Source organism: Canis aureus, chromosome 27 (genome assembly GCF_053574225.1).
Source record: "Canis aureus isolate CA01 chromosome 27, VMU_Caureus_v.1.0, whole genome shotgun sequence".
Taxonomy (NCBI): Eukaryota; Metazoa; Chordata; class Mammalia; order Carnivora; family Canidae; genus Canis; species Canis aureus.
In genome coordinates, this window is record NC_135637.1 from 8,492,211 (window position 1) to 8,517,427 (window position 25,217).

General features: G+C 51.9%; 1 protein-coding gene, 1 long non-coding RNA gene and 5 other non-coding genes across 10 annotated transcripts in view; 6 read left to right on the top strand and 1 right to left on the bottom strand.

Moving 5' to 3' along the window:
• The window catches only part of DHX37 (DEAH-box helicase 37), a 29,463-nt gene extending 15,283 nt beyond the window's left edge, over nucleotides 1-14,180 (top strand). For both annotated transcript variants that reach the window (XM_077875255.1, XM_077875256.1), the window contains 20 exons: nucleotides 533-646; nucleotides 910-1,011; nucleotides 1,264-1,378; nucleotides 2,539-2,634; nucleotides 2,851-2,933; nucleotides 3,658-3,805; nucleotides 4,435-4,511; nucleotides 4,916-5,148; nucleotides 6,320-6,431; nucleotides 7,586-7,692; nucleotides 7,824-8,012; nucleotides 8,811-8,935; nucleotides 9,018-9,134; nucleotides 10,398-10,570; nucleotides 11,357-11,471; nucleotides 11,608-11,745; nucleotides 11,923-12,017; nucleotides 12,112-12,185; nucleotides 13,472-13,569; nucleotides 13,726-14,180. In XM_077875255.1, the coding sequence (XP_077731381.1) occupies nucleotides 533-646; nucleotides 910-1,011; nucleotides 1,264-1,378; nucleotides 2,539-2,634; nucleotides 2,851-2,933; nucleotides 3,658-3,805; nucleotides 4,435-4,511; nucleotides 4,916-5,148; nucleotides 6,320-6,431; nucleotides 7,586-7,692; nucleotides 7,824-8,012; nucleotides 8,811-8,935; nucleotides 9,018-9,134; nucleotides 10,398-10,570; nucleotides 11,357-11,471; nucleotides 11,608-11,745; nucleotides 11,923-12,017; nucleotides 12,112-12,185; nucleotides 13,472-13,569; nucleotides 13,726-13,805 (2,391 nt within the window). In that variant the 3' untranslated portion in view covers nucleotides 13,806-14,180. The remainder of the gene's footprint in view (nucleotides 1-532; nucleotides 647-909; nucleotides 1,012-1,263; nucleotides 1,379-2,538; nucleotides 2,635-2,850; nucleotides 2,934-3,657; nucleotides 3,806-4,434; nucleotides 4,512-4,915; nucleotides 5,149-6,319; nucleotides 6,432-7,585; nucleotides 7,693-7,823; nucleotides 8,013-8,810; nucleotides 8,936-9,017; nucleotides 9,135-10,397; nucleotides 10,571-11,356; nucleotides 11,472-11,607; nucleotides 11,746-11,922; nucleotides 12,018-12,111; nucleotides 12,186-13,471; nucleotides 13,570-13,725) is intronic.
• Nucleotides 14,181-16,391: 2,211 nt separating this feature from the next.
• Nucleotides 16,392-16,463, bottom strand: TRNAA-UGC (transfer RNA alanine (anticodon UGC)). Its single transcript has one exon. It is a non-coding gene; the product is annotated as a tRNA-Ala (tRNA).
• A 237-nt stretch (nucleotides 16,464-16,700) lies between these two features.
• Nucleotides 16,701-16,772, top strand: TRNAD-GUC (transfer RNA aspartic acid (anticodon GUC)). Its single transcript has one exon. It is a non-coding gene; the product is annotated as a tRNA-Asp (tRNA).
• A 965-nt stretch (nucleotides 16,773-17,737) lies between these two features.
• LOC144299729 (uncharacterized) lies at nucleotides 17,738-22,094 on the top strand. Of its 3 annotated transcripts, XR_013366397.1 has the most exons (5): nucleotides 17,920-18,222; nucleotides 18,601-18,991; nucleotides 19,109-19,979; nucleotides 20,624-20,799; nucleotides 21,702-22,094. It is a non-coding gene; the product is annotated as an uncharacterized LOC144299729 (long non-coding RNA). The 3 variants fall into 3 exon arrangements; XR_013366396.1 differs by lacking the exon at nucleotides 17,920-18,222 and adding an exon at nucleotides 17,738-17,842 and having other exon boundaries at nucleotides 19,109-20,799; XR_013366395.1 differs by having other exon boundaries at nucleotides 17,919-18,222; nucleotides 19,109-20,799.
• Nucleotides 18,391-18,463, top strand: TRNAF-GAA (transfer RNA phenylalanine (anticodon GAA)). The gene has a single exon. It is a non-coding gene; the product is annotated as a tRNA-Phe (tRNA).
• TRNAD-GUC (transfer RNA aspartic acid (anticodon GUC)) lies at nucleotides 18,975-19,046 on the top strand. The gene has a single exon. It is a non-coding gene; the product is annotated as a tRNA-Asp (tRNA).
• TRNAA-UGC (transfer RNA alanine (anticodon UGC)) lies at nucleotides 21,467-21,538 on the top strand. The gene has a single exon. It is a non-coding gene; the product is annotated as a tRNA-Ala (tRNA).
• Nucleotides 22,095-25,217: the final 3,123 nt, after the last annotated feature.

Genomic DNA, 25,217 nt, shown 5'->3' on the forward strand with positions numbered 1-25,217 from the left:
GGAGGGCAGATGTGATGCCTATCTCCTCTACCATGACACCAGCCAGGGACACCCGGGACCACCCAACATGGCTGAGTATGGCTCCTTTCTGTATGATGTACACTGTCTGATTGCCCTCGGTCCCACCTGCCACCACCTCATTTCTGTTTCCTGCCTACCCTCCCTGCCCTACAGGTGTCTGGATTTGGTAGCTTGGCTCTAATACATGGTAGCTGCCCTTCTTCCAGCAATTTCTCTGCAAGGCCCTAGCCCCAGGCCCTCTGCTATGCACTTTACAGATTGTAATTGTCATGGAAATCTGACTGTGATCCTGTCAGGTGGGTCCCATTGCCCCATCTAACAGGTGGAGAACCGGCCCGGAAGAGATGAGTAACTTGCCTGAGGTCACAGACCAGGGTTCCCCCTGACCAAGTGCTCCAGGATCCATGCCAGCTATGAAAGGGGCTCCTGGAGGGGGAGTTTTGGGGTGCGGGTGACCTTGGAGTGGCTTGGGCCTGGGCCAGCAGACCTCACCACACTACCCCCTCCCCAGGATTTCCTGCTGCTTAGATACAAGGTGGTGCTCATCGACGAAGCCCACGAGAGGAGCGTGTACACGGATATCCTCATTGGCCTCCTGTCCCGCATCGTGTCTCTCCGGGCAAAGGTAGGGCAAGTTGTAGAGAGCAGCCAGGGAACCCCATGCGAGCCACAGCCAGGGCTCCTATCCCCCCATCAAAAGCTTGGACTCCCTCTGCCCGCACCCACCTGCTGCTGTGGGATGATCTCCGAGAACAGGATCCCCTGGGCCAGTGCTCGACTGTGGCTCTCCATATGAACAAGCCCTTTATCACTCCACCCATTGAAATCGTGGGTCTAACCTTGGAAGCTACTGCCCTTCCCTCTGTCACCGGGTCTGTCATCCCACAGAGGCACCTGCCGCTGAAGCTGCTCATCATGTCGGCCACGCTGCGGGTGGAGGACTTCACGCAAAACCAGCGGCTCTTCCCCCAGCCGCCCCCAGTCATCAAGGTAGTGCCTTGGGCTGGCCAGGGGAGGCAGGGCCTAATAGGATAGACAGTGGGACTCCTAGTTGTGAGGAAGCCGAGCTCTGGGGAGGCTCTGCCTGCTGATGGAGGCTGGGGGCTGGGGGTGTGCCCACCTGAGAGTGAGTGGCGGGGGGAGGCGTTAGGGAGCTGCTCGCACTGAGTTAAGAGCTCAGAGGTCCAAAAGGCCAGGGCAGGGGGAGGCTCAGCTCGGTGCCTTCTTGGGCATGTGTCTCAGGTGGAGTCCAGGCAGTTCCCAGTGACAGTGCACTTCAACAAGCGGACCCCACTAGAAGACTACAGTGGCGAGTGCTTCCGGAAGGTCTGCAAGATCCACCGCATGTTGCCAGCAGGTGAGGCCCTGGGGACAAGAAAGGCTGGACCTCTTTCCCCTCCTTCCTCTGGCTCTTCCCTGATGGTGGGATGTCCATAACACAAGCTTCACCACTCTAACCGTTTGTAAGCATGTAGTTCAGTGGCCTTCGTACATTCATGGTATAGGCATGCCTCGTTTGCTGTGCTTGGCTTTATTGTCCTTCGTGCATACTGCATTCATTTTACAAATTGAAGGTTTGTGGGCATCTCTCTGCGCCAAACAAGTCTGTCAGTGTCGTTTTTCCAGCAGCACTAACTCACTTCATGTGTCTGTCACATCCCGGTAATTCTCACAGTATTTTAAACTTTTTCATTGATGTTTTGGTGATCTGTAATCAGTAATTACAACCTGCTGAAAGCTCAGATATAGGAGTTGCTTTTTAGACACCATGCTGTTGCACACAATAGATTACAGCTCAGCGTAAATGTAACTTTCAGCAGGCTTTCGTGTAACTCACTTTATCGTGACGCTCGCTGCATTGGGATGGTCCAGAAGAAGACCCACAGTACCCCTGGGGCGCACCCATGCTGTGACCTGTCCTCAACATCCCTCTGCAGAGCATTTTTGTCACCACGAAGTCTGTCCCTGTTAAACGCTGACTCTCCCTTGGGCCCTACCGTTCGACTTTCTGTCTCTACACGTTTGTTTATCCCAGACGTTTCATACAGAAGGATTCCCATACCATGTGGGCTTTCTGCCTGGCTTCTTTCACGTGACACCTCGCTTTCAAGGCACAGCCACATTGTGCCTGGTGTCCAGTTCTTCGCCCCTGGTAATGGCTGCATCCTATTCTGCTGTGTGGAGAGACTACTGCCTGTTCATCCACCAGTTGATGGGTGCTTGGGTTGCTTCCACCCCTTGGCTGTTGTGAATAGAGCTGCCATGAGGTCTGTGTTCAGGTTTTGGGTTGTGTCCCCCTTTCCCAGGAGTCGTGCAGCCAGGTCACGCAGGAGGTCTGTCCAGTTCCCCGTCACACGTCCTCAGTCTGGGTGGAAGCTGCCCACTGCTCATCCAGGTTTCTCAGTCCTGCTGTCCCCGGCCCTGCCCCTCACTCCTGGCTTTTCACAGATGCTTGTTGTTAAGTCGATGTTTTCCCCATGAATGAAGGGATAGTGAGGGGTCTCGTTCTTTCTGCAGGTGGCATCCTGGTGTTCCTGACGGGGCAGGCAGAGGTGCACGCACTGTGCCGCAGGCTGAGGAGAGCCTTCCCGCACACCAGACGCAGGCCCCCAGGTAACCTGGCAGCACCTGGCCCTGGGAGGTGGCAGGTGGTCAGCCTTGGCCCCAGAGCCCCCGCACGTGAGAGCCTGGCGCCCTGCCCTGCCCTGCAGTTCCCCCCAAGGAATGGCCAGCACTACAGCAGCCTTACTGTGGACAGTGAAGAACAGAGTCCTCATAGCCTGAGCCTGGTCTCAAGAGGTCTTCCTTCTGACTCTGCTTCTCTTGCAGAAAAAGAAGATCAAGAAGATTCAGTAGAGGAGATGCGCAAGTTTAAGAAATCCAGGACAAGGGTGAAGAAGGCCCAGGCAGCGGTGTGTAGAGGCTTGTGGGGTAGGGGGCAGCTCGGGGCTCTTACACCCTTGTGTCTATGGTGGCCAACAGCCCCATGTAGCTGTGTAGATGCAAATTCAGTTTAAACAAACTAAAATTCAGTTCCTTGGTTGTATCAGACACATTTCAGGTGCTCAGTAGCTGGGGCTACTCATGACTGTATTGGGCAGCATGGCCCTGAACATTCCTACCATGGAAGGAAGTTCCCTTGGATAGTGCTGCTCCAGAAGCTGCAGGAGGGCCTATGGGCCAAGAAGAAGCTTCTGGAAGGCCGGCCTTCAACACCTGAGCTGGGCCTATGAGGATCTCTGGGAGGGCAGGGAGAACCAGAGCACGGGGTCCCTGGTGTTGGCTGGACAACCGAAGAGGGGAGCATTCTCCCCCAGGCATCCCCATAATGTCGTAGATCTGTGGGTAATGCATCCTTACTTGGAGGTCACTAACACCCTTCCCCTGCACCCGCTGTGTTGAGGACCTGCCAGGTGATGCTCTAAATGCCTCCCAAGTGTTGACTGGGTCCTCACAGCAGCCCTGTGGCCATGTGAGATGAGTCCTATGGTTGTCCCTATGACAAAGACAGTTGCCAGAGCTGCCCAAGGCCATGTGGCTTGTGGGAGGAGGGGGAGCAGGGTCTCATGCTTGAACGCAATTGTCTTTCCTGCTTTGTGGCCCACATCCATGGTTCTCGTGTCTTGTTTGCCATAGATGTTGCCCCAGATCAGTTTGGACAGCTACTCAGTGTTGCCAGCAGGCGAAGGCGACGAGGATAGGGAGGCAGAGATGGATGAGGAAGAAGAGGCGGCTCTGGGCTCCGACCTTGACCTAGACTTGGGGGACGACGGAACAGATGGAGGTGTGGCATGGGCAGGGACCCCCGTCATGCTCCTTCAGTCATTCATTCGACAGGTGTCTGTTGAGTGCCTGCTATGTGCCAGCCCCTGTTGTTAGGCCCAGACTTCTTTGTCCTGAGCCTCAAGGGAGCCAGGCTGCCTGGCCACTTTGTGCCTGCTGTTTGCTGAGCAACTGCCTGGCAGAGTAGACCCTCAGATATTTGGTAGTGTTAATTGTAATGGGAGCACTCAGCTTTGCTGGGTAAATGCAGGCCTCAGGGCTGGCTGGGAGGGTTGCCCAGTTCTAGGGCCCCCTGTTCAGAGATGGTCCAGGCCCTCATGGGTCACCCCAAAGGCATCCAGCAGGCAGTAGGACTCGCAGCCAGACCTCTGAGAAGGAGATTGCATAGGAGACTGTATAGCGTGGCAGGCATTTCCCACCTGGGTCAGGATAGTGGGGCGGGAAGAGCCTTCAGGAGCCTCTCAGAATCTGACCCAGATGGTGCTCACCCACTGTACTGGTCCCAAGGGCAGAGGCCCCTGACAGCAGGCAGGACAGGTTAGGGGGTGCTGGACAGCCTGAGGGGGGCTCCCGCCGTGGTTGTTTGGGAGTGCCAGCAGGCTTCTGCTTTCCCTGCTGCTTTCCCTGCAGGTGAGAAGCCTGATGCCTCGCTCCCCCTCCATGTGCTCCCGCTCTACTCTTTGCTGGCCCCAGAGAAGCAAGCGCAGGTACCAGGGTGGAGTCTGGGGTGGGTGCTTGGTGGATGTTTGGCTGGCGGGGGCCAACTTGCCTCGTGGGGGCACCTCCTAAGAGCAGCAGCATAAAGGCAGGGCAAGTCCGGGGTTGTCCTTGTCATCAGCAGTTTGATCAGCACCCCCAGTTTTGAGAGGGTATTGGGATCTCTGGAGAGGAACACTTCCTTGCATTTATGCAGGTTGTTGTGGCCCGAGGCAAGGGGAGGGCTTGTCACCTTTGCCCCTTCTGGCCCCCCCACCCCCCAGCCTAACTGACTTCTCTAGGATCATGAGAAAATTCCTGGCTTTGCCCCCCACCCCCCACCCCTATGCCATGTCTGTCCCACAAATTCCTGATTCTGGTGCTTCTTGGCTACTTTCCTCCCCAACAATCCCAGGTCTTCCAACCTCCCCCAGAGGGTACACGGCTGTGTGTTGTAGCCACCAATGTGGCCGAGACGTCCCTCACCATCCCGGGCATCAAATACGTGGTGGACTGTGGGAAGGTCAAGAAGCGGCACTATGATCGTGTCACTGGCGTCTCCTCCTTCCGAGTCACCTGGGTGTCACAGGCCTCAGCTGATCAGCGGGCAGGCCGAGCAGGCCGGACAGAGCCAGGCCACTGCTACAGGTGGAGTTCCTTGGGCCTCTCCAGTGATGTTGGGGTCACTGTGCAGCTTTCCAGCAAGGAGCAAGGAAAGGGGGTCCCCTCCTCTGTCTGCAGGGAGTGCTGTTGGCTGGAGACGGTCCTTGGGGTACTCTGCAGGGCTTCGTTGGCTCTCAGACACTCCTGTTCTTTATTCTGACCCCAAAGTAGACACTTACTTCAGCAGCTTTGTTTCCATTTTATTTTGTGACGGCTTCATGGAGGTGAAATTAATCTACAAAAAATGTCACCATTTTGAAGCCTGCAGTTCTGTGGTCTTCAGTGTCCTCAGAACAGCATTGACACAGCCTGTTGCCAACATTCTCATCACCCCGAAAGAGACCCACATCCCTGCTTCCTGTCCCCACTCTTGGACATGTGTCTCCACCTCCCAGGTCTGTCCCCGGGGAGGGGCTGCTGGGTCACATGGCCACTGTTTACTGCAATGACTCTGCTGTGTGGCACTCTGAGCCACAGGAGGTTCCAATTTCCTGCATTCTTCACGGTACCTGTTAACTTTTCCTTTTTTTTTTTTTTTTTTTTTAATTGGAAGCCACCACAGCGAGCTGTGGTGGCTCGCTGGGCTTCTGGTTTGCATTTCCCTGATGGCTAATGACCCTGAGCATTTTCTTCTGTGTTTGTTGGTCACTCATCTGTGTTCTTTGGAGAAATGCTTTTTCAGATCTCTTGCTTATTTTTTAACAGGGTTATTTCTTTTTTATTGTTGAGTTGAAAGAGTTCTTTCCTAATCTGGATATTAGATCCATATCAGAGGTGCCATTGGCAAATAATTTCTCCCAATCTGTATCCTTATACTCATTTTTGATAGGTTTATTGCTGGTTTTGTTGATAATTGTTTTAAATTACGAAAAAAGGAGAGTGAGAAATCGTGCAAAGAAAACTAGTGAGAAGTGACAATGGTTGCAGTTTGGTGGCGATGGAGTGCCAGGTGCTGCTCTCCATCCCCGACATGGCATCTGAGACCTCTGCCCTGCCCTGAGGGGGCAACTGCTTAGCCTGGTCCTTGAGAGAGGGAAACAAGGCAGGAGGAGGGTCTGTGGCTGAGTGAACATCCAGTGCCAGGTAGCTTGGCTGAGTTCCTCTTTTATTTGTTTATAAAATAATTCTGTTATCTTTGGTGCCTCTCTGGGCCCAGGCTCTATTCATCTGCGGTTTTCAGTGACTTTGAGCAGTTTCCTCCTCCTGAAATCACCAGGCGGCCAGTCGAAGACTTGATCCTTCAAATGAAAGCACTCAACATTGAAAAGGTCAGCGGTGGCCCCAGCCCTGCCTATACCCCACTGAGCCCCCATCACCCTGGCCCCAGCCCTGCCCGCACCCCCTGAGCTCCCATTGCTCTGTGTCCCATTCTGTTGCGGCAGCTACAGCCCCATGTGGGCTGGCTTCCAAATGCAGGGAGCCCAGGGCTGAGCCTTGCTGTGCTGGCCCTGGGCCCTGGGGCCTCCCACTTGCCAGGGCTATACCCCTTGAACAGCCAGAGGGCCTGCCCACTGCACAGAGGGCTGCCGTTTTCCTGGGGCTCACAGAATGTTCTTTTGCCACAGTCATCTGCCTGGCACGAGAGTGTCCTCACTTTGCCCCTGTCCAGGGGTCACCTGCTTTCTTCTCCATGGGGAGGGGAGTACCAACAGAGAGAGTCCCTGGGCCCATCACTCGTCATTCCCATTCCTTCCTCCCCGACCCTAAAGTCTCTGTGGCTTTATCTATTTTCGACATTCTTAGAAATGGAATTATTCTATAAATGCCTTCAAGGCTCACATCCCTCGTGGCATGTTTCAGTACTTCCTTTGTTTTTCTGGCCAAGTAATGCTCCATCTTGGGGCCGGGCCACATTCTGTCTGGCCATTCCTCTGTCGGTAGCCACCTGTGTTGTCTCCACCTCCGGCCGTTAGGGGCAGAGCCACTGTGAACGTCGGTGTATACCCACTTACCAGACACTTTTTGTGAGTCAGTCACTCAGGTGCCACCATTCCTGAGCCCAGTCCCTCTGTCTCCTCACCGTGTTGTTGTGCGGGCACATTTCCTCCTGTTTGCTCCATGCTGACTCCCTGGGAGTGGGGGGGTCTTCCTGTTACATGCATGCTCAGGAGAGGCAGAGCCCTCATCTTGGGCTTTCTTGATCTCTGTTGCCCAGGAACAGCCCCCGGCACACATTAGGTGCTCAGTACATGCTTTTGAGTGTGTGGATTGTGTGCATAAATGAAGGAATGGGACTTTTGGGGTTCCCCTGGCTTACAGACCAGGAAAGTGCCCAGGGCTCCTTTCTGTGTGTCCAATTATGTGAGTGGTCTTAGGACAGGTGCAGGAGCGCCGTCCTGCCTGGCCTGGATGACCCTTAGGGGTCCCCATACTTGCTTCTCTGCATTCATGGCTGCCTCCTGCCATGTCTCCCCCTGCCCAGGTCATCAACTTTCCTTTTCCAACCCCTCCGTCTGTGGAGGCCCTCATCGCCGCTGAGGAGCTGTTGATTGCGCTGGGTGCCCTGCAGGCGCCCCAGAAAACAGAAAGGTGAGTAGGGCGGGGGTCGGGGTAGCAGACAGCCCAGTTCGCAGCCCGTGCTCTGCCCTCCCACTCCTGAGCTGACCTGAGCACCAGGGCCGCATAGCCGTGACGCCCCCACCGCACACCTCTTCCTCCAGCGTGAAGCAGCTGCAGAGGTCCTGGCTGGGCTGCCCCATCACTGCACTGGGCAGGACCATGGCCACGTTCCCTGTGGCGCCCCGCTACGCCAAGATGCTGGCACTGAGCAGGCAACACGGCTGCCTGCCCTACGCCATCACCATTGTGGCTGCCATGACAGTCCGGGAGCTGTTCGAGGAGCTGGACAGGTGGGCACTGGGGGGCTCGGCACAGGCCACAAGGGGCCCCTGTGCTGAGCGATGACTGGGAGCCCGACCTCCGGGGTGGGGTCGCTGGTGTGTTGAGTGACTTCGTGCACGTGCTGGTCCTTCCTGAGCCCAGCAGCATTCTGATCCCTGAAGAGCTCTGTCTTCACTTCTGGAGCAGTACTGATTGTACACTGGCTAAGAACCCAGGTTCTGGGCCACAGTGCCTGGGTTCAGATCCTCCTCCCGCCACTTCCAAACTGTGGCTTCAGGGAGGCGACTTTATCTCCTGTTCCTTATCTTTCACATCCGGAAAATGAGGGTGAGATATTAATTAATAATAACTGAGTTGTCAGGGTGAAAGTCATTAACACAAGCAAAGGGCTCCAAATCATGCCTGACGCATACATTAACCTAGATGTCGGCTCTTTGAGGTTTGGGGAACCATGATAGTAATGAGATAATTCAGGCCACACTCGGTGGATGTAAAGGTTTCTTGTTGTCACTTTTAAGTATAGATGTGTAAGATGTTACTTGTTTATTGGATTCTTAACATCAGTCTTTATATGTGGAAAGGCGGTCAGTGGTCGGGTTAGGCATGCACTGTTTTAATCTCATAGGCTGTTGGTGGTAAATTATGGGCCTAAGACCTTAATCGTGTTAGTCACTGGCTCCCCCAGGCATTTTCTCTGCCTCTAAGCCTCTGAGCTTGCCCTGATTAACTAATGTGTTCCCTGCCCCCACCACCCGGAGGGCAGCCAGGCAGCAGCTCAGGGGGGGTGTGTGTGTGTGTGTTTGCAGACCTGCCGCCAGTGATGAGGAGCTGGGCCAGCTAAAGGACAAGCGGGCCCGGGTGGCCCAGATGAAGAGGATCTGGGCAGGGCAAGGTGCCTCTCTCAAACTCGGAGACATCATGGTGCTGCTGGGTGTGTGTCAGGTGTGGCATGGAGGGGTGGCGGTCAGACAGGCTGGGGCAGGGCGGCAAGTGAGTGCACCCCTCATCCACAGGTGCCGTGGGAGCCTGTGAGTACTCTGGCCGCTCACCCCAGTTCTGTGAGGCCAACGGGCTTCGGTACAAGGCCATGATGGAGATCCGGCGCCTGCGGGGCCAGCTGACCACTGCAGGTACCATCCACCCCCCCACCCCCTGATGCCAGCCTCTGGGGGCTCCCCAGGCCCTCTCAGGCAACACCCGGCGGAGAACTTGACCGTTTCAGTGATTCAGGTTGATTTGAGCGATGTTAACCACATTCCATTAATCCCTGTTACCCATGGATTCCATTTGCAAATTCACCTACTCACTGAGAATTACTTGTACCCCAAAACCAGTACTGAGTGCCTCTTGGCCATACCCAGCAACAGAGGGGGTAACATGCCCCCTGTCTCTCATCAGGCTATTCCTCGGTCTCATCTTTTCCTTGGTAATGAAGGATCCCCTCTTCATCACTCTCTGTCCCCAGGATCGGCCTGTACCTGCTCTTTGCCACATCTGCTTCCCCGCAGCCCTCCATAGTCTCATCCTGGGGTTCCCCTCTCCCTTGCACCTCGGCCAAGTGGAGGGCCCCTTTTGGGAGTAAGGGAGCAGCTGATAGTTCAGTCCCCTACTTTCTGCCCCTGAGCTGGGCTGCTGGAGACCAGGCCTGGGTGGGGAGGGCAGGGGGCAGGGGCTCTGGCAGGCACTGGAGGCTACTTTCTTACTATGTCTTAGTTTTTTTTTCTCTTTATGTTAAACATATGTTTTGCTGAAGGTTTGTAGAAAACACAGAGGAGGTTTAGGGAGCAAACTTCAGAACAGAAACCATCCGCCCCCTGCCAGCCCTGCTTCCAGATTCTGATCCTCCTCCTCCCTGCCACACCCCCCTCCAAGCTGCAGGACCCAGAGCCCCCTTCTCCTTTCTTGTCCTCCAAGGAATCTGCACAGCTTCAGGCCCTCGTCCTCGTCCCATGCAGAGTGGGGAGGCCTGGCCTGAGCTCACGCCTGGTTCCGTGGCACAGGTGACTCCCGCCAGCCGCGTAGATGGCGTCGCTCTGCTGTCCACACTGGGGGATGACCCACTCATCGGGTCCCTTCCAAGCATGCAAGGTCCTGCACTGGGGCCAGCGAGGAGGTCTTGTGTGGGCCCAGCAGGCTCTTTCCTAGCAGCTCGCTCTGCTGCCCACTAAGGAACTGAACTGGGGCTTTGTTCTAAGGAAGAGAAGGACGAAGGTTTGGGGCATGCAGCTAGCTGTGCCCTGCAGAGGGTTCTGGTGGCCTTGGTGGAGAAGAGGCAGAGTAAGCCCGGAGCTCCACATTCAGTGGTGCGAGCCCTTCCAGAAGGTCAGGGCAGGGGCAGCCCCAGGCCTCACTGTCCCTACCACTGCTGTTGTCACACTTGGCTCTCCCCACAGTCAATACCGTGTGCCCTGAGGCTGGGCTCTTCATGGACCCCAAGATGCAGCCGCCTTCCGAGAGCCAGGTGACCTACCTGCGGCAGATTGTGGCGGCCGGCCTGGGTGACCACCTGGCCCGCAGGGTCCAGAGTGAGGACCTGTTGGACGACAAGTGGAAGAATGCCTACAAGGTTGGCCCCAGGGACGCGCGGGTGTGTGGGCAGGTGGCCATACCAGCCTCCCCACCACCCTGCCCTCCCCAGCTGTCTCAGGGCCTGCCCACCTAGGCACTCCACATCACTGGCGAGGGGCTGCCAGGAGCCACATCCTCCTCACCCACAGGAAAGGCCACGTCAGGGAGCAGGGTGGGGTGTATGATGGGTTCACATATTCCTTTGTGAATATTCCTTAGCTTTGCCCCCAACTTTATTTTTGTAACTACATTGAACGAGAAATCGGATACTGTAAATTCACCTTTTTAAGGTGTCCAATCAGTGGTTTTCCATCTCTATGGAGCCATGTGACCATCCCCACAGTAGGCTTCAGAGCATCTTCATTCTCCCCCAAAAGACATCCATGCCCCCTAGCAGTGGCTCCCCATTTTCTGCTCATCTCCCCACCCTGTGAATCCACACAGACATGTGTGGATTTGTCTGCTTGGGACATTTCACAATAGTGGTTTGTGTTTCTCTCACGTGCCATCCCGTTGTTCTGCTTCATCCACTTGGCAGCTTGGCTCTGCAGAGCAGTGGGTGGTACTGCTCATACAGGGCCGCCCCATGTGTATCCATGTGCATGCATGCACACACGCATACACATGCATGCACACATATGCACACATGCATACACGGCCACGCCGTCAGAGACCAAATGCTCTCCTGCCCTCCAGCTGAGTGCCTAATCGAATTCCTGTGGGTGAGTTTCACCTGGCGTCTGTGCATCTCCTGGACTCATACTTGCCCTTCTTCTCTCTGCAGACCCCTCTCCTTGATGACCCAGTCTTCATCCACCCCAGTTCTGTCCTTTTCAAAGAGCTCCCAGAGTTTGTGGTCTACCAGGAGATCATGGAGACCACCAAGATGTACATGAAAGGTAGCCAGGCTGGCGGCTGGCCCCCTGCCTGACCCACTGCAGCTATGTCACTGGGACCCTGCGGGGGAAGAACCTTGGGCCTCTTCCCTGCCACAGTGCCCACTGTGACCCCTGGCCTTCTCTTCCTGGCCCCCAGGCGTTTCGGCCGTGGAGGTCCAGTGGATCCCAGTCCTGCTGCCTTCCTACTGCCAGTTTGACAAGCCCCTGGAGGAGCCACCCCCTGTCTACTGCCCAGAGAAGGGGCGGGTGCTGTGTCACCGGGCCAGTGTGTTCTGTGAGTCAGGGTGACTTCCTGCCGGCCTTGGGTTCCGCACCATGTGCCCTGGAAATGCATGTCATTCTCAGGCCTTCTGTCTCTTTGGTGGGTGGGACCTGGGGCTCAGGAATAGGACTGGGGATCTGGGGAACCCCCCCCACCTCAGCCCCTTGCTCATGGACTCTGGCCCTCCAGATCGTGTTGGCTGGCCGCTCCCTGCAGTCCAGGTGGATTTTCCAGAGGGTATTGACTGTTACAAGCACTTTGCCCGGTTTCTGCTGGAAGGGCAGGTAGGCAGCCCAGGAGCTCCCTCACCCCCTTGCCTGGTACCATGGGCAGAAAGTGAGCCAGAATCCCTCACCCTGTCCCGTGGTCTCTCCTCAGGTTTTCCAGAAGCTGGCCTCCTACCGGGGCTGTTTACTCTCCAGCCCTAGCACGATGCTGAAGACGTGGGCCAGGTATAGGCTTCCTTGGGAGCATCAGGGTAGCGGGTGGGGGTGAAGGGAGCCAATGCAGTGTTAGTGCCTTGGGGCGGCTGTAGCAAAGTACCACCAACCAAACAGCTTAAAACAACAGAAGTGTGTTTCTCACAGCCCCAGAGGCCAGAAGTTGGAAGTCGAGGTATCAGCAGGGCTGTGCTCCCTCTAAATGTTCTAGGAGAGGGCCCTTCCTGCCTCTCCTGTTCCTGGTGCATCCAAGCATTCCGTGGCTTGTGGTCACGTTCCTCTGATGTCTGCCTTTTTGTTCAAGTTCTTGTGTCTCTCGGTCTGTGTTTTCTCTTCTTATAAGGACTCCCAGTCATTGGATTTAGGGCTCACCCAATCCAATATGAACTTCTCTTAAGTAATCATATCTGCAAAGACCTTCTTTCCAAATAAGGTCACTGTCAGAGGTTTTAGGAAGACCCTGGTCAGCCCATTATGAGCTCCAGGTGTCAGCAGGAGGCATCCTGCACACCTGAGCCCTGGGGGCTGCCTGCCGGCTGAGCATAGACTCACCCCCATCCCAACAACCTTCTGCTTATCTTTGCACCCCCCCCCTTTTGCTTTCTTTCTGCCCGTAACCCAGCTCCAAGAAGACAACGTCCCCTTCCTAAGGCTGGCATCCTAGACAGGGCAGGGGGCTTGACACATAGGGAGCAGGCAGGCATGCACATGTACCAGCATTCCCTGGGAGTCGGTGGGCGCATGGCGCCAGGTGCCCCCTGCCAGTCAGGTCCTTGACCCAGCAGACAGTCTTGAGCCCCCCGCTCTGTGCCAGGCATGTTCTCATGCTAGGATACAGACACAACCCTGTCCCTGTTGAAGATGACAGCAAAGAGAACATAACTAGTACATATGGCATGTGGGAACTGGGCTACAAAGGGACAGAGCAGGATGGTGGAGATGAGGCATCTGGTGGAGTAGGATTGGTCAAAGGAGTCTGAGCAGATGGGGAGGAGGGAAGGTTGTAAGCAGAAATGTGGAGGAAGGTTCTAGGTAGGATGAGCAGCATGTACAGAAGCAGTCTGGGTGGGAGTACTCAGTGATGATGAGGAAAGCCAGGGTGGGATCAGATTCAAGTGTGAGAGGAGATGGGGTTGGAGGGGTGATAGAGTCTAGATCCTTCTCCTTGGCCAACACCCGTAGCATGACAGAGGGAGACCCTTCACTGTCCTAGGTAAGGCTGGCCTGGCAGTGGTACCCACCCCATACCACAGCTTCTGGGCACAGTGATGCCCTACAACCTGCATCCCCACCTATAGGCTGCAGCCCAGGACAGAGAGTCTTCTGAAAGCCCTTGTGGCTGAGCAAGCCAACTGCCGAGAGGCCTTACTGGCTGCTTGGACAAAGAATCCCAAATGTGAGTTTGACCAGGGCAGATGACCTGTGGCCAAGGGGCTGCACATGGACAAGATGGGACCCACCTGGGCAACCCAGGGTAGGTGGGAGGATCTGCCCTGCAGCGGGCAGCAGGGTACAGAGCCACTCTGACTGCCCACCCTCCTGCCCCCTGCAGACCTGCTTGCTGAGTATTGCCAGTGGCTCCCAGAGGCCATGCACGCCAACGTTGAGAAAGCCTGGCCCCCCAACCTCTGACCACTGACCTGAGGCTTGGCTGCGAGGCCAGGGACTGGTCTGGGGACCAAGGGGGCTGGTGGTGGCCAGTTTCCAGCATGGTCACCCTGGAGTGTGGACTGCTCCTGGGAGGCAGGTCAAGCCTCTGGAAACCCTCATTCATCTTGGATACAAGACGTCTGGACATTTTATAACTATTTATTATTTGGTGGAGAATGGTTTTATCTCACATACCACTCTGGGGACTACATTAGTCCCTGTAGAGCAGCAGGGCTGGGGGCACAGCCGTGGCGAGCAGGAGGGTGACCTCATTCCTTCCTTTGTGTCCCCTTCCCAGCAAGGGTGGTGCTCCCTTTCCATGCACGTTGCTGTAATAAATCTGAGCTGTGAGAACAACTGCGTGCGAGTCTAGCAGATCTCTGATTGTGGGGGTGGTCTTGGGGACATCGCCCACATGCACTAGTCTGGGTGGGTGCTCACCCAGGTGTTCCAGCATGTGTGTAGCGGTTGATTCCCTCTCCTTAACCCAGGCATTTGTTCTACATCAATTTGTGCTAATATTATAGTGTAAACACATAAATTCCGTAACATGAATGCATAAATAAAACAACAGATATACATGTTGAATATTCCAAAATTACTCACTTTCTCCACAACCTGGGCACTGACCCCAGTGGACCCCCAAACCAGAAAGTTTCCCCCTACTTTCCCCACATTCAAGCCATCTGCAAGGTCTGTGGGTCCTACCCCCAGAATTTGTCCAGAGCCTCCTCATGCTCCCCAGCTCCACTGCCCCACACACCCCAGATGTCAGATTCCCACCCTCTGCCCAGCCAACCTCCAGCAGCTTCTATTTGGCCATGGTGGTGATATCCTGGCTAGTCTCCCAGCGTCCACCTGCTGGCCTATGGTGTATTCTTCACATGGCAGCCAGAGGGAGCCTTTTAGCACCTAAGTCTGATCCTGTCCTTCCACATCAGGCCTTCTGGAATCTTTGATGATAAAATTCAAGCCCCTCGGACCCTCATTCACCAAATTCCATGCACAGGGCTTGGTTTCTGTCCCTTCAACACGGTGCCCCACCCCCAAGGCTCAGGCCTTAGCACCAGCCACGGTCGCTGCTTCTGCAGATAGGCCTCCCTGGTAGCTTGTTCACAGCAGTGCCCACACCCTCCCCCTTCATTCTCCATCCCATCAGTGTTACTGCGTTGGCAAAATTTACCCTAATCGCTGAACACTAGTCTCTAAAACTCAAACTTCGCTTATCCAAGAATACTGGAATACTTAATTAGCACTGTACCTGGGCACACAGTAGGTGCTCAATGCATGCAAGAGTCACTGAATACATGACCAGTTACAAAACCCTCCTCAGAAATCACTGCCTTAATCCAGTTAAGAAATGGGCAGAGGACCTGAATAGACACTTTCCCAAAAGACACCCAGGTGGTCAACAGACACATGAAAAGATGCCTGACCTCACTCCTCATTGAGGAAACAAACCAAAACCACACTGAGATGTCACCTCACACTTGTCAGAATTAACACAAGAAACAACAGGTATGAGGGGTGCCTGGGTGGCTCAGTTGGTTAAGCATTTGCCTTCGGCTCAGATCATGATCCACATCAGGCTCCCTGCTTGGCGGGGTTCTCCCTGCTTGTACTCTCTCTGTCTCCATCAGATAAGGGGGGGAAAAAAACAACAATGGGTGTTGGCAAGGATGCCAAGAAAAGGGACTTCTCATGCACTACTGGTGGGAATGCAAACTGATGCAGTCACTCTGGAAAACCATATGGAGTTTCCTCAAAGAGTTAAAAATAGAACTACCCCTACATCCAGCAATTGCACTAGGATACAGGCACCCCAGTGTTTATAGCAGCATTATCGATAGGCAAACTAGGGAGAGGGCCCAGATGTCTACAGACTGAAGAATGGATGTGGGGTAAGAATGGATGTGGAGTGTGTGTGTGTGTGTGTGTGTGTGTGTGTATCTATAGATCTAGATATATAATGGAATACTACTCAACCATCAAAGACAATGAAATCTTGCCATTTGCAATGATGTGGGTGGAGCTAAAGACTCTATTGTGCTAAATGAAATAAGTCAGAGAAAGACAAATACCATATGACCTCCCTCATGTAGAATATAAGAAAGAAAACAGGATCATATATGAAGGAAAGGGAGAGAGAAAGACGGAATGAAATCCTAAGAGACTCTTAAGGATAGAGAAGAAACTGAGGGTTGATGGAGGTGGGGGATGGGCTAGATGGGGGTGGGCATGAGCACCGGACGTTGTATGTAAGTGATGCATCACTAAATTCTACTCCTGAAACCAATATTGCACTGCATGTTAAAAAAATCAGTTCCTGATGGCTCAAATAATGTGGATTCCTGAACCCACCTCTGACTGCTCCACGGAAATATCCAAGGGAGAGAAGATTTCCACATTTGGGACCAGGTCAGGGAGCTTTCCTAGCGCTGCCCTGTCCATGGAAGCGTATTTCTCAGACCCACTAATGGGGGGCACCTGGGACCCCTTGCCTGCGCTACCCTCCTTCAATGCGACTAATTTGAAGCAAAAAAATAAATAAGCGGAAAAAAAAAAAAGTGGAGATGCCGGGGATTGAACCCGGGGCCTCATACATGCAAAGCATGCGCTCTACCACTGAGCTACATCCCCTAGCTGTGAGTTGGGCTTCCTAGAAATCAGGATATCCGAATCCACATCTCCGTCCTTTTTGCACATTTTTTTCCTTGTTCAGTGTCTCATCGATTCTGGGAGACCTCCCGGAAGGCCTCTTCTGAGGGGGCAGCCCACTGGCCGGGGATGCCGAAGCTTCTCCCTTAGAAATCTGGGCAGAATCGGACAGGCATTCTATCTATATGGATTAACTCGGAGAAAAGGCAGAAGGGCTCATCCTCGTTAGTATAGTGGTGAGTATCCCCGCCTGTCACGCGGGAGACCGGGGTTCGATTCCCCGACGGGGAGGCTAGAACATTCGTTTTAACAGTAAAACAGGTTTTCCTGGCAGGCTGGGTGCTCTGCTCGGTGTGTTCCCTCTTATGCATAAAACACGTGTATATTGTGAGTATGTTATTAACCTCTCATTCTGAGGCATCACATAATAGCTAACAGTTAAGAGGCTCTTGCCATGCACGGGCTGTACGGGTGAGCGCAACACCCGTGCACTCCTGTGATGCACACTGTGGTCGCATTAGGCTGGTGTGAAGTGCAAGCAGAGAGCACCTCCCCAACTCGGCCTAGGTCGCATCAATCACAGTCTACTCCGGACACTGGGTATTGGCATAGGTGGGAAGACTCTTGCCTTCCATTCTGTTCCTGTTTGCACTGTTTGAATTTTATTTTTCTCCTTCCTTCCCTACCTCCCTCCTTTCCTTCCTTCCTTTTACTTTTTTCCTTCCTTTCTTCTTCATTTGATTTTTACCAAAATGATACACTTAAGTGGTTTCTAAAGAATGGTTTTTGAAGAACTACGGAGGTAGTGGCTGCACAGTATTGTGAATATACTGAATGCCACCAAATTGTTTACTTTGAAATGGTTAATTTTATGTTATGTGAATTTCACCTCAATTTTTTAAAAGATTACTTAAAGAAAAAAAAGATCAAGACTTGTTTGGGGAGGAGAGGAATGGAACAGATGGATGGGAGTGTAAAAGGCTTCAACCCATTCAGAAAAGTGCATGGAAAGTTGTGTATTCCATCTAATCTGATAAGCCAATGCATGAAATTTTGCCTTTGAAGAAACGATGCAAAAGGAAAGCCTACATGCAAACAACCTTGGTTTATTTTGTTTCATAGCATTGTTACTATATCTAATATCTGGTTAGCGTATTTGTGACCGGGCCAGAGGGTCACTAGGTGCTTAGCAGACACTCATTAAATGGCTTCACATCATAAAGGACCTCCCACTCCACATCCTCTCCCAGACACCACTGCCCTTCCTTTTCCCAAAAGGAAGGCAAGCAGACAACCCCAAACCTAGAGGCCAACATGTTGATCTCTTGAAGAGAGGCCTTGAAGCTCAGCAGGTGCCACAGGTATGGTGGCCACGCCTGGATTCTGGATCTGAGTCACTCACTAACCCAAGGAAAGTCACAATCCCGCCAGTGTGACCTCCACCCAGCTTGGCTGGTGGGCATCCCTGTCACACCCTTACTTAGGCTGCTTGGGGAGTTGCACGGAAGGGGTTACTTTGTTCCTATCACAAAAAAGGGAGGTTGAGAAAGTGGAGTTCTGAGCCAGGTGGTCTTGGTTCATCCATTCATCTGTTCATCAATTCAACGGACATTTATTAAGCACCTACAAGGTGCCAGGCACTGTTCTGGACCTTGAAGGACACGGAATTGCCCCTCGGGGGCCCTGTCATTTTAGCTGGGGGCATAGAGAACGGACAGGGACAAACACACCGAAGCTCAGAGTAAGCGGTAAGGGGCTGGGTGTGTTCGGGGGGTGGGGGGGCGTGACTGCGGAGGGTGGTCGGGAAGCGGTGACCTTGAAGGAGAGGAAGGGTCGGCGCGGGAGCCCCGGCTGGCACCGGGCGGGCGGAGCCACCAGGAGGAGCGCGGCGCGGCGCACCCCAGCGGCGGCCGAAATAGCTCAGTTGGGAGAGCGTTAGACTGAAGATCTAAAGGTCCCTGGTTCGATCCCGGGTTTCGGCAGCCCCCCTCCTTTTTCCCCCCCTGCATGAAAGGGAGGAGTTGAAAACTTTTTCTTCTTAAATAAAAAAATAAGACCTACATGAATAGACGAAATCGATTCTTCCCAAACAGTAAGCGGGTTTCGGTTTGCCTTTAAGAGCTCCGGGCGGGGTCGCGGCAGCCGGAGCGGAAGGAATCTTCCCGACAATCGGGGATTCAGCCAGGCTGGGCTCCACCCCGGCTCCTCGTCGCCTACTCCCGAGGCCGGTGGTTCATCTGCGCGGCACGTGTCGATGTCTGCTCGTTAACTTGGGCTTCCTGCTTATTCATTTCTGCTCCCGGATCCCTCGTTACTAATCAAGGCCGGCGCGGGGAACAGCCTCTCCACGGGGGAGGTAAATCGACTGGGACTTCTGTTCTTCGGTTTTGAAGGGAAAAGAATAAAATATTCAGCCTTGTGTTGTGTGTTGAGACGCAGCGGAACTTGAATGTGCCTTAAAAAGGGCACCTGAAGAGGCGCCGCCAGCGCCAGTCCTCGTTAGTATAGTGGTGAGTATCCCCGCCTGTCACGCGGGAGACCGGGGTTCGATTCCCCGACGGGGAGGCTGCCGGACTCTTTTGTTTCTACTTCTCCTTCTGATCACGTTTCCCACCCCCCCACCCCAGTTTATCTTCCACTTTTGCAGAAACTCCTTACTCTGGGAGAACCAACCCCACCGGCTGGCGGGCTTCTGTCCCGCGGTCGTGCATCGCGAGGGCCTGGCTGCAGTCACCGTCCATCCAGCTCCCTAGCGTCACCTGGTTACAGGACAGAAGACCCAAGTCCTCGCACTGCAGCCATATTTCCCATCTCCTGCAAGCCCACCGCGCTGCTGTGGGTGCTGAGCCGGCCCGCTGGTGTCCCCTCCACCCCCACCCCAACAAGACTGCCAACTCGCAAGGCCAGGAAATGCTCCTGCTGCTGCAAATAATTCCATCCTCTCATATCTTGCTCCAGCCCAGGCTGGCCCTTAAAAAAAGTTTATGGATTTGAGAAGGGAGGTAGGAGGATGCTACACAGAGAGGTCTTCTCATCTTAACTCCCTGGCAGACTCCTTCCTGAGTAGCTATCAGCCCTCCCAGGCTCCTACTCTTTCATTTTTGTCTTTTTTTTTTTTTTTTTTCCACATTCATTCTGAAAATATTTACTCAGTTCCTATTAGGTGCCAGGTACTATTCTAGGCATGGGGCTGTAGCAGGAACCCAAATGGTCCCTGTCCCTGCCCTATTGAGCTTTATGACACAGACCATAAAGAAATGCTAAACAAACAAAACCAAACAGGCTTCCAGAGTAATAAATATTATGAAAACAAAACAAAACCCATGGGTGGGCCCCATCAGTGAGGTGGCCAGGAAAGTCCTACTTAAGATCTGGACAATGAGAAGGAGCCACTCAAGAGATTATCTGTGGAGCACCCCTGCAGCCAGAGGGAAGGGCAAGTGCAAAGGCCGTGAGGTGCAAAGGAGGGAGCATGCCTGCAGAACAGCAAGGAGGCAGGTGTGCCCACAGGAGGGGGAGAGAAAGAAGGGATGAGGTCAGAGAAATGGATCAGAAGGCCTTAAAGGCTAGACTAAGAAGGTTTTTTTTTTTTTTTTTTTTTTTTTAGACTAAGAAGTTTGGATTGGACTTTAGGGTTTATGCAGGGAAGAAACATAATTGGGTTGGGTTTGTTTTGAGCAGAGTAATCTGGCAAGGGAGAAAACAGGGAAATATTCTGAGCCAAACACAATCCCTCAGCTCATTCCCAAACTGCGTCCAAAATGCCATCCATGATGCCATCACTCTGTGCTGGGCCAAGGTCTCTCCCCGCTAGAGTTCTCATAAGAACAGTGGCATTCACCATCCTGAGAAACCACGCTCTGGCCAGACCTTGTACTGGGTGCTGTTCTAAACGATCCGTGCACAGCTGTTCAGTGGCTGCACCCACCCCACCCTAGGGGGAATAGGTGCAACTCACATCTTCATTTTATGGATGAGGCCCAGAGAGATAAGGATATGAAATCACAGCTGTGGGTTTGGTGTTTGGGGCTCCAGCTCAGTTAGGCCTTCACCTGTGGAGGGTTTCAGGCATCCGGGGGCTATAAGGGAGCTGACTGGGGATCAAGGTTGAAGGACAATTTAGGGTGTGTTCTCCCCATCAGAGTAGGTGACTGCTGCCAGGAAATCTCCAGCACTGGTGGAAAGAGGTGAAGTCCCAGTTTCTGCCCTCTTTGTGCCTTCAGCAGTTCTTTCACCCCTGAGTGGCTCCCTGAGGACTTGGAAGACACGACACATCCTTTCCCCTTGGGGCGCTTCATAAGCACTCTGCACAGTTGTGGTAAGTGACAGTTGAAAATGGTTCTTTACACAGGACTCTGCAAAGTGATTCCTTGCTCAAAGCCATGATGATGGGACTGGATCTATTTCCTTTTATTTTGCTTATTTTTACATTCAGAAGAGTTCTTTGGGAGGGAGGAAGATCTGCAAACCTCAAAGTTACTGAAAGTTGGAACCATTTTTTTATTAAGTTTTATATTCCAATATAGTTAACATACAGTGTTACATATTAGTGTCAGGTGTACAATATAGTGATTCAACACTTCCATATGTCACCCGGTGCTCATCATGACAGGTGCAGTCCTCAGCCCCCTCACCTATTTCCCCCTGGAATGGTTTTAAAGGACCGGGAACCAGACATTTCCAGATGGAGGTGCAATCAGGACAACATCTTTATTTATTGGAAAGAAACTCATTTTCCTTCTCTTCTGTGATGAGAAACCTTTAAATATAGGTCAATTTCCCTTTGTTCCTTAGTTCTGATCTCAGCAAGAATTTCAGCTGCAAGGCTAGATAGAACGGGGCTATTTGGGAAGATTTATTTTGGTTTGCTTATGGTAAACTCCAACACACATTTAATTATACAAAATTTTAATTTAGAAAAACAAGAAAAAAATCTTAAGAATAAAGTGTAGCAGAGAATTTTAGGAAGCAAGGCAAAAAGGGAGGGGGATGTAGCTCAGTGGTAGAGCGCATGCTTTGCATGTATGAGGCCCCGGGTTCGATCCCCGGCATCTCCATTGTGTTTTTCTGATTTTTATTTTCTGTTCATGTTCTTCATCATTTAAGCGCTGTATATGTGGTTAGTACTCCAGTCACTACTTGGAGGGGGGAATTTTGCAATAAGCATGACCCTCCCTTTTTGAAATCCCTAACACTCCAGATGTACTTTTGTTTGAAAAGGCTAAAGGGAGCTGTTAGCAGAACAGTGTAAAGGCAAACATCACCTGATGACTGAAACCACAGCAGTAGTGAGAAGGCTCAACTGGGGAGCTCATGGTCCATTTCCTGGCACTGCAACTGCAATAAAAAGACTAGTAATTGATTCCTTGCCATCAGAGGGCGAGTGGAAGGTCTGACTGTGCTGTCAATAATCAACCAGTTTGGGAGTGACCCAAAAGGAAACCAGCATCCCCGGCAGGCAGGGTTTGGCTTCCTGCTTCATCAGCAACAGGTCACAAACAAATGAACGAATCAACAACCGAAGGAATGGTTTTGATGCACATATTGTTCATGTTTATAGTTATGCATGATTTGTATTTTATCATTAAAGATCAAAGATGTATTTTATTGAAAGCAAGGATCCTATGCATTGTCTGCAGTAATAATGAATTCTTCACCCATCAAATCCCGTCTCTCATGTATGTGACTTGACCTCATATTTTTTTTTTTTTTGACCTCATATTTTAAATCATGAATACATCTCATCTTAGATCCGGAGGGATGTGACTGTCTACAAAGCGTTTACTTTTGAGATGAAACTGAAATCTGTAAGATGACTCACCGGCGGGGTGGAGTGGCCTTTAGGTAACAGTGCCAGTTGGTAATGAGCTGCTGGGAAGGTTATTTCTCTCCAAATGTCAACAGGGTTTAAGGGAACAAGGTGCTGAGGTAATTTCTAAAGTTATCAGGCCTAACACAAAACTAATCTTTTTAAATCTTTAAAAAAATGTTTATTGATGTGAAACACAGAAAAAGAAACGCAGAGACACAGGCAGAGGGAGACTCAATCCCAGGACCCCAGGATCACAACCCAAGCCAAAGGCAGATGCCCAGCAGCTGAGCCACCCAGGCATCCCTTAAAAAGAAATTTTTTATTTACAAAAGAGAGAGGATCACAAGCAGACTCCATGCTGATTGTAGAGCCTGCTGTGGGGCTTGCTCCCACTACCCTGAGATCAGGCCCTGAGCTGAAATCCAGTTGTAAGTCCAACGGCTGAGCCATCCAGGTGCCCCAGGGAGCTTTTAAACCCCTGGGGTCAGGGGTTCAGGTGTGCAAGATGAAAGAATTCTGGAGATGGATGGTGGTGATGGTTGCACAAGAGTATGCATGTTGAAGAGTACAGAATTTGCCAGCCCCAAATATGCCGCTTTGATATTATTTTGAGCTGAAAGCACTTGAAAAGTAGCAGATCGGGGGAGAGGCTGTTTGTGAACCCCTCTTAGGTCCTAAATGCAGATCCCCTCCCCAGAGCTTCACCAACCAGGGAAGAAAACTGGCTCCCGTGACAGGACAGACTAGAAGTAAGACACTCAACTGTCACAAACTATACTACCATCTATTCTATTCCTAAAAACCCCTGAGAGGCCTATATTCCCCTCCTCTTCCCCTATTAAGATGATTATTTAAGCCTAAATTCTAAAACCACCTCTGCGTTATTCATTTTTCCCAGGGTATCTCCAAGGTATACATGAAACATGCATGTTAATAAACTTCTAGGGGATTTTCTCTCTTGTTAATCTTTCATTTTTGAGGTCTCAGCTAAGAACTCAGAGGGTAAAGGGAAAATTATTTTTCCTCCCCTATGGTATACCTAACACAATGGAACTGTATGCTTAAAAATGGTTGAGATGAAAAAAAATGGTTGAGATGGTTAATTTTATGTGTGTATTTTGCCACAACTTAAAAACGAATTAAAAACAAAGCAAATTCCCTGTGGGTTAACTTTTCAATCTTCCTCAAGTAGAGTAGAGGCAAGTTTGGAGACTGGAAGTAAAGTCTGATTTTCTGACTCCTGGGGGATTAAATTGGTTATTTTTAAACTGGAGCAGTCTGTGCTCTGCCACACAATGCAAATGCACACACATAAACAGGAAAAAGAGGACTCCCTTGGGCTTTTTTTCCCCCCCTTAAACTGCAGACACGTTTGATTAGCTTTGATGGTTATATAACCAATGACAAAGCAAGGCAAATGTTTCCCAATCAGCTCTTGATTTCACCCTTTTGCTTGGGGGGAAATGTTTGCTGATCCTTGTGCTCTTGGACTTTCTCATGATGCGGAGTTGAGGCCCATACATGGTTGTGACCTTCAGGGGAACCAAATCCTTCGGGACGGAAGCGAGGCAGGCAAACAAACAGGCAGCAGTCCTCCCCCCAACCTCCTACCCCCCCAGCAGCCCAACACCCAGGCCCTTTGTGAGCTCAGCCCATCACGTGCTCATGCTTCCCCACCAATCCTGCCGTGTTGCTGGGCCTCTGTCACTCTTCCATTGGTGCCAGCTCTGAAGCAATCTCTTCTGGGCCGCTTGCAAAGGACGGATCTGTGGGTGGAAGGAGTTGAAAATGGATCTAGTGACTCACCCTGCATCTCGCACATTGTCGCACATTGCATTCTAGGTCAGGGGATTTTAGGTTTCAAGGACGTGACTTGATAGCCAATTCCTAGGTCCAAGTGGGACATTTAGGTTTTGGGAGGCCTTCTCAGTAAATAGTAAAGCAGTTGTCATGAGGACAATGCAATTCCTTTGTAGGGCAGGGTTTCTCTACCTCCTTGGCATTACTGATGTTTGGGACTGGGTGACTGTGTCTTAGGGGATGTGCTGCAGCAGCCTTAACTCTGTTTCCAGATGCCAGCAGCACCTCCTCCCCCCAACTACCACCACGCCACCAAAAATGCTCTCTGGATATGGCCACATGTACACAGAGGGGCCAAGTCATTCCTTGATGAGAATGACGGCTCTAGAGAAACACTGGCTGCTTGTCTCGTTTTATCTTTCCCTTCGTGTCACCTCAGTGTCCTTGGACAAATGCTTACTTCTCTTTGCCTTAATACACTCCACTGTTGTGCTTAAGGAATGCAAGGGTGTTTCGGGGCACCTTTTCTTTTTTTTCTGCCAGAGAGGATAGACATCAATGTTCTCAGGTCATAAAAATGTTCTTTCCTTGGAGATGACCCTGGACCCACTTCCCACCCTCTGAGCCTCTCTTCTTCCTCCTCCCTCCTTTCCTTCCCCCACCTCTGAAACCAGGCCTGTTTTCCTCTGTACCTTTTGGATTCTGGAAAAAGCTATGTCTCAAAGCTCGTGACTCAGCCTTTAAACAACATGAATCATGAGACTGGCAGCAAAAGTCACAACCCAGAGGGAGCAGGGTGTGGTGTGAAGCTAAGCCTCCGTCACCTTGGAAAGAACCTTGGCCTTTTGGGTCTCTGAAACGTCTGCCTGAAATGTGGGGAGAAATAACCCTATAAAGAGCTTCCACATTTTGTTCCTTTAAAACCTCTTTCCGGAAATAACCTTCACAAAAATCTGGATTGGAAGTTCCTGGGGTTTCCTGCTAACCTGAAAAATGATATTTTGTTTTTCTTATTCATTTTAATTTCTCAATAATAAATTCATTTTCTTCAGAAAATGTTAAAAATTACACAGATTAAAGTCTATTTTAAACCTTCCTCAGACCTTTCTCATAAATACGTACCT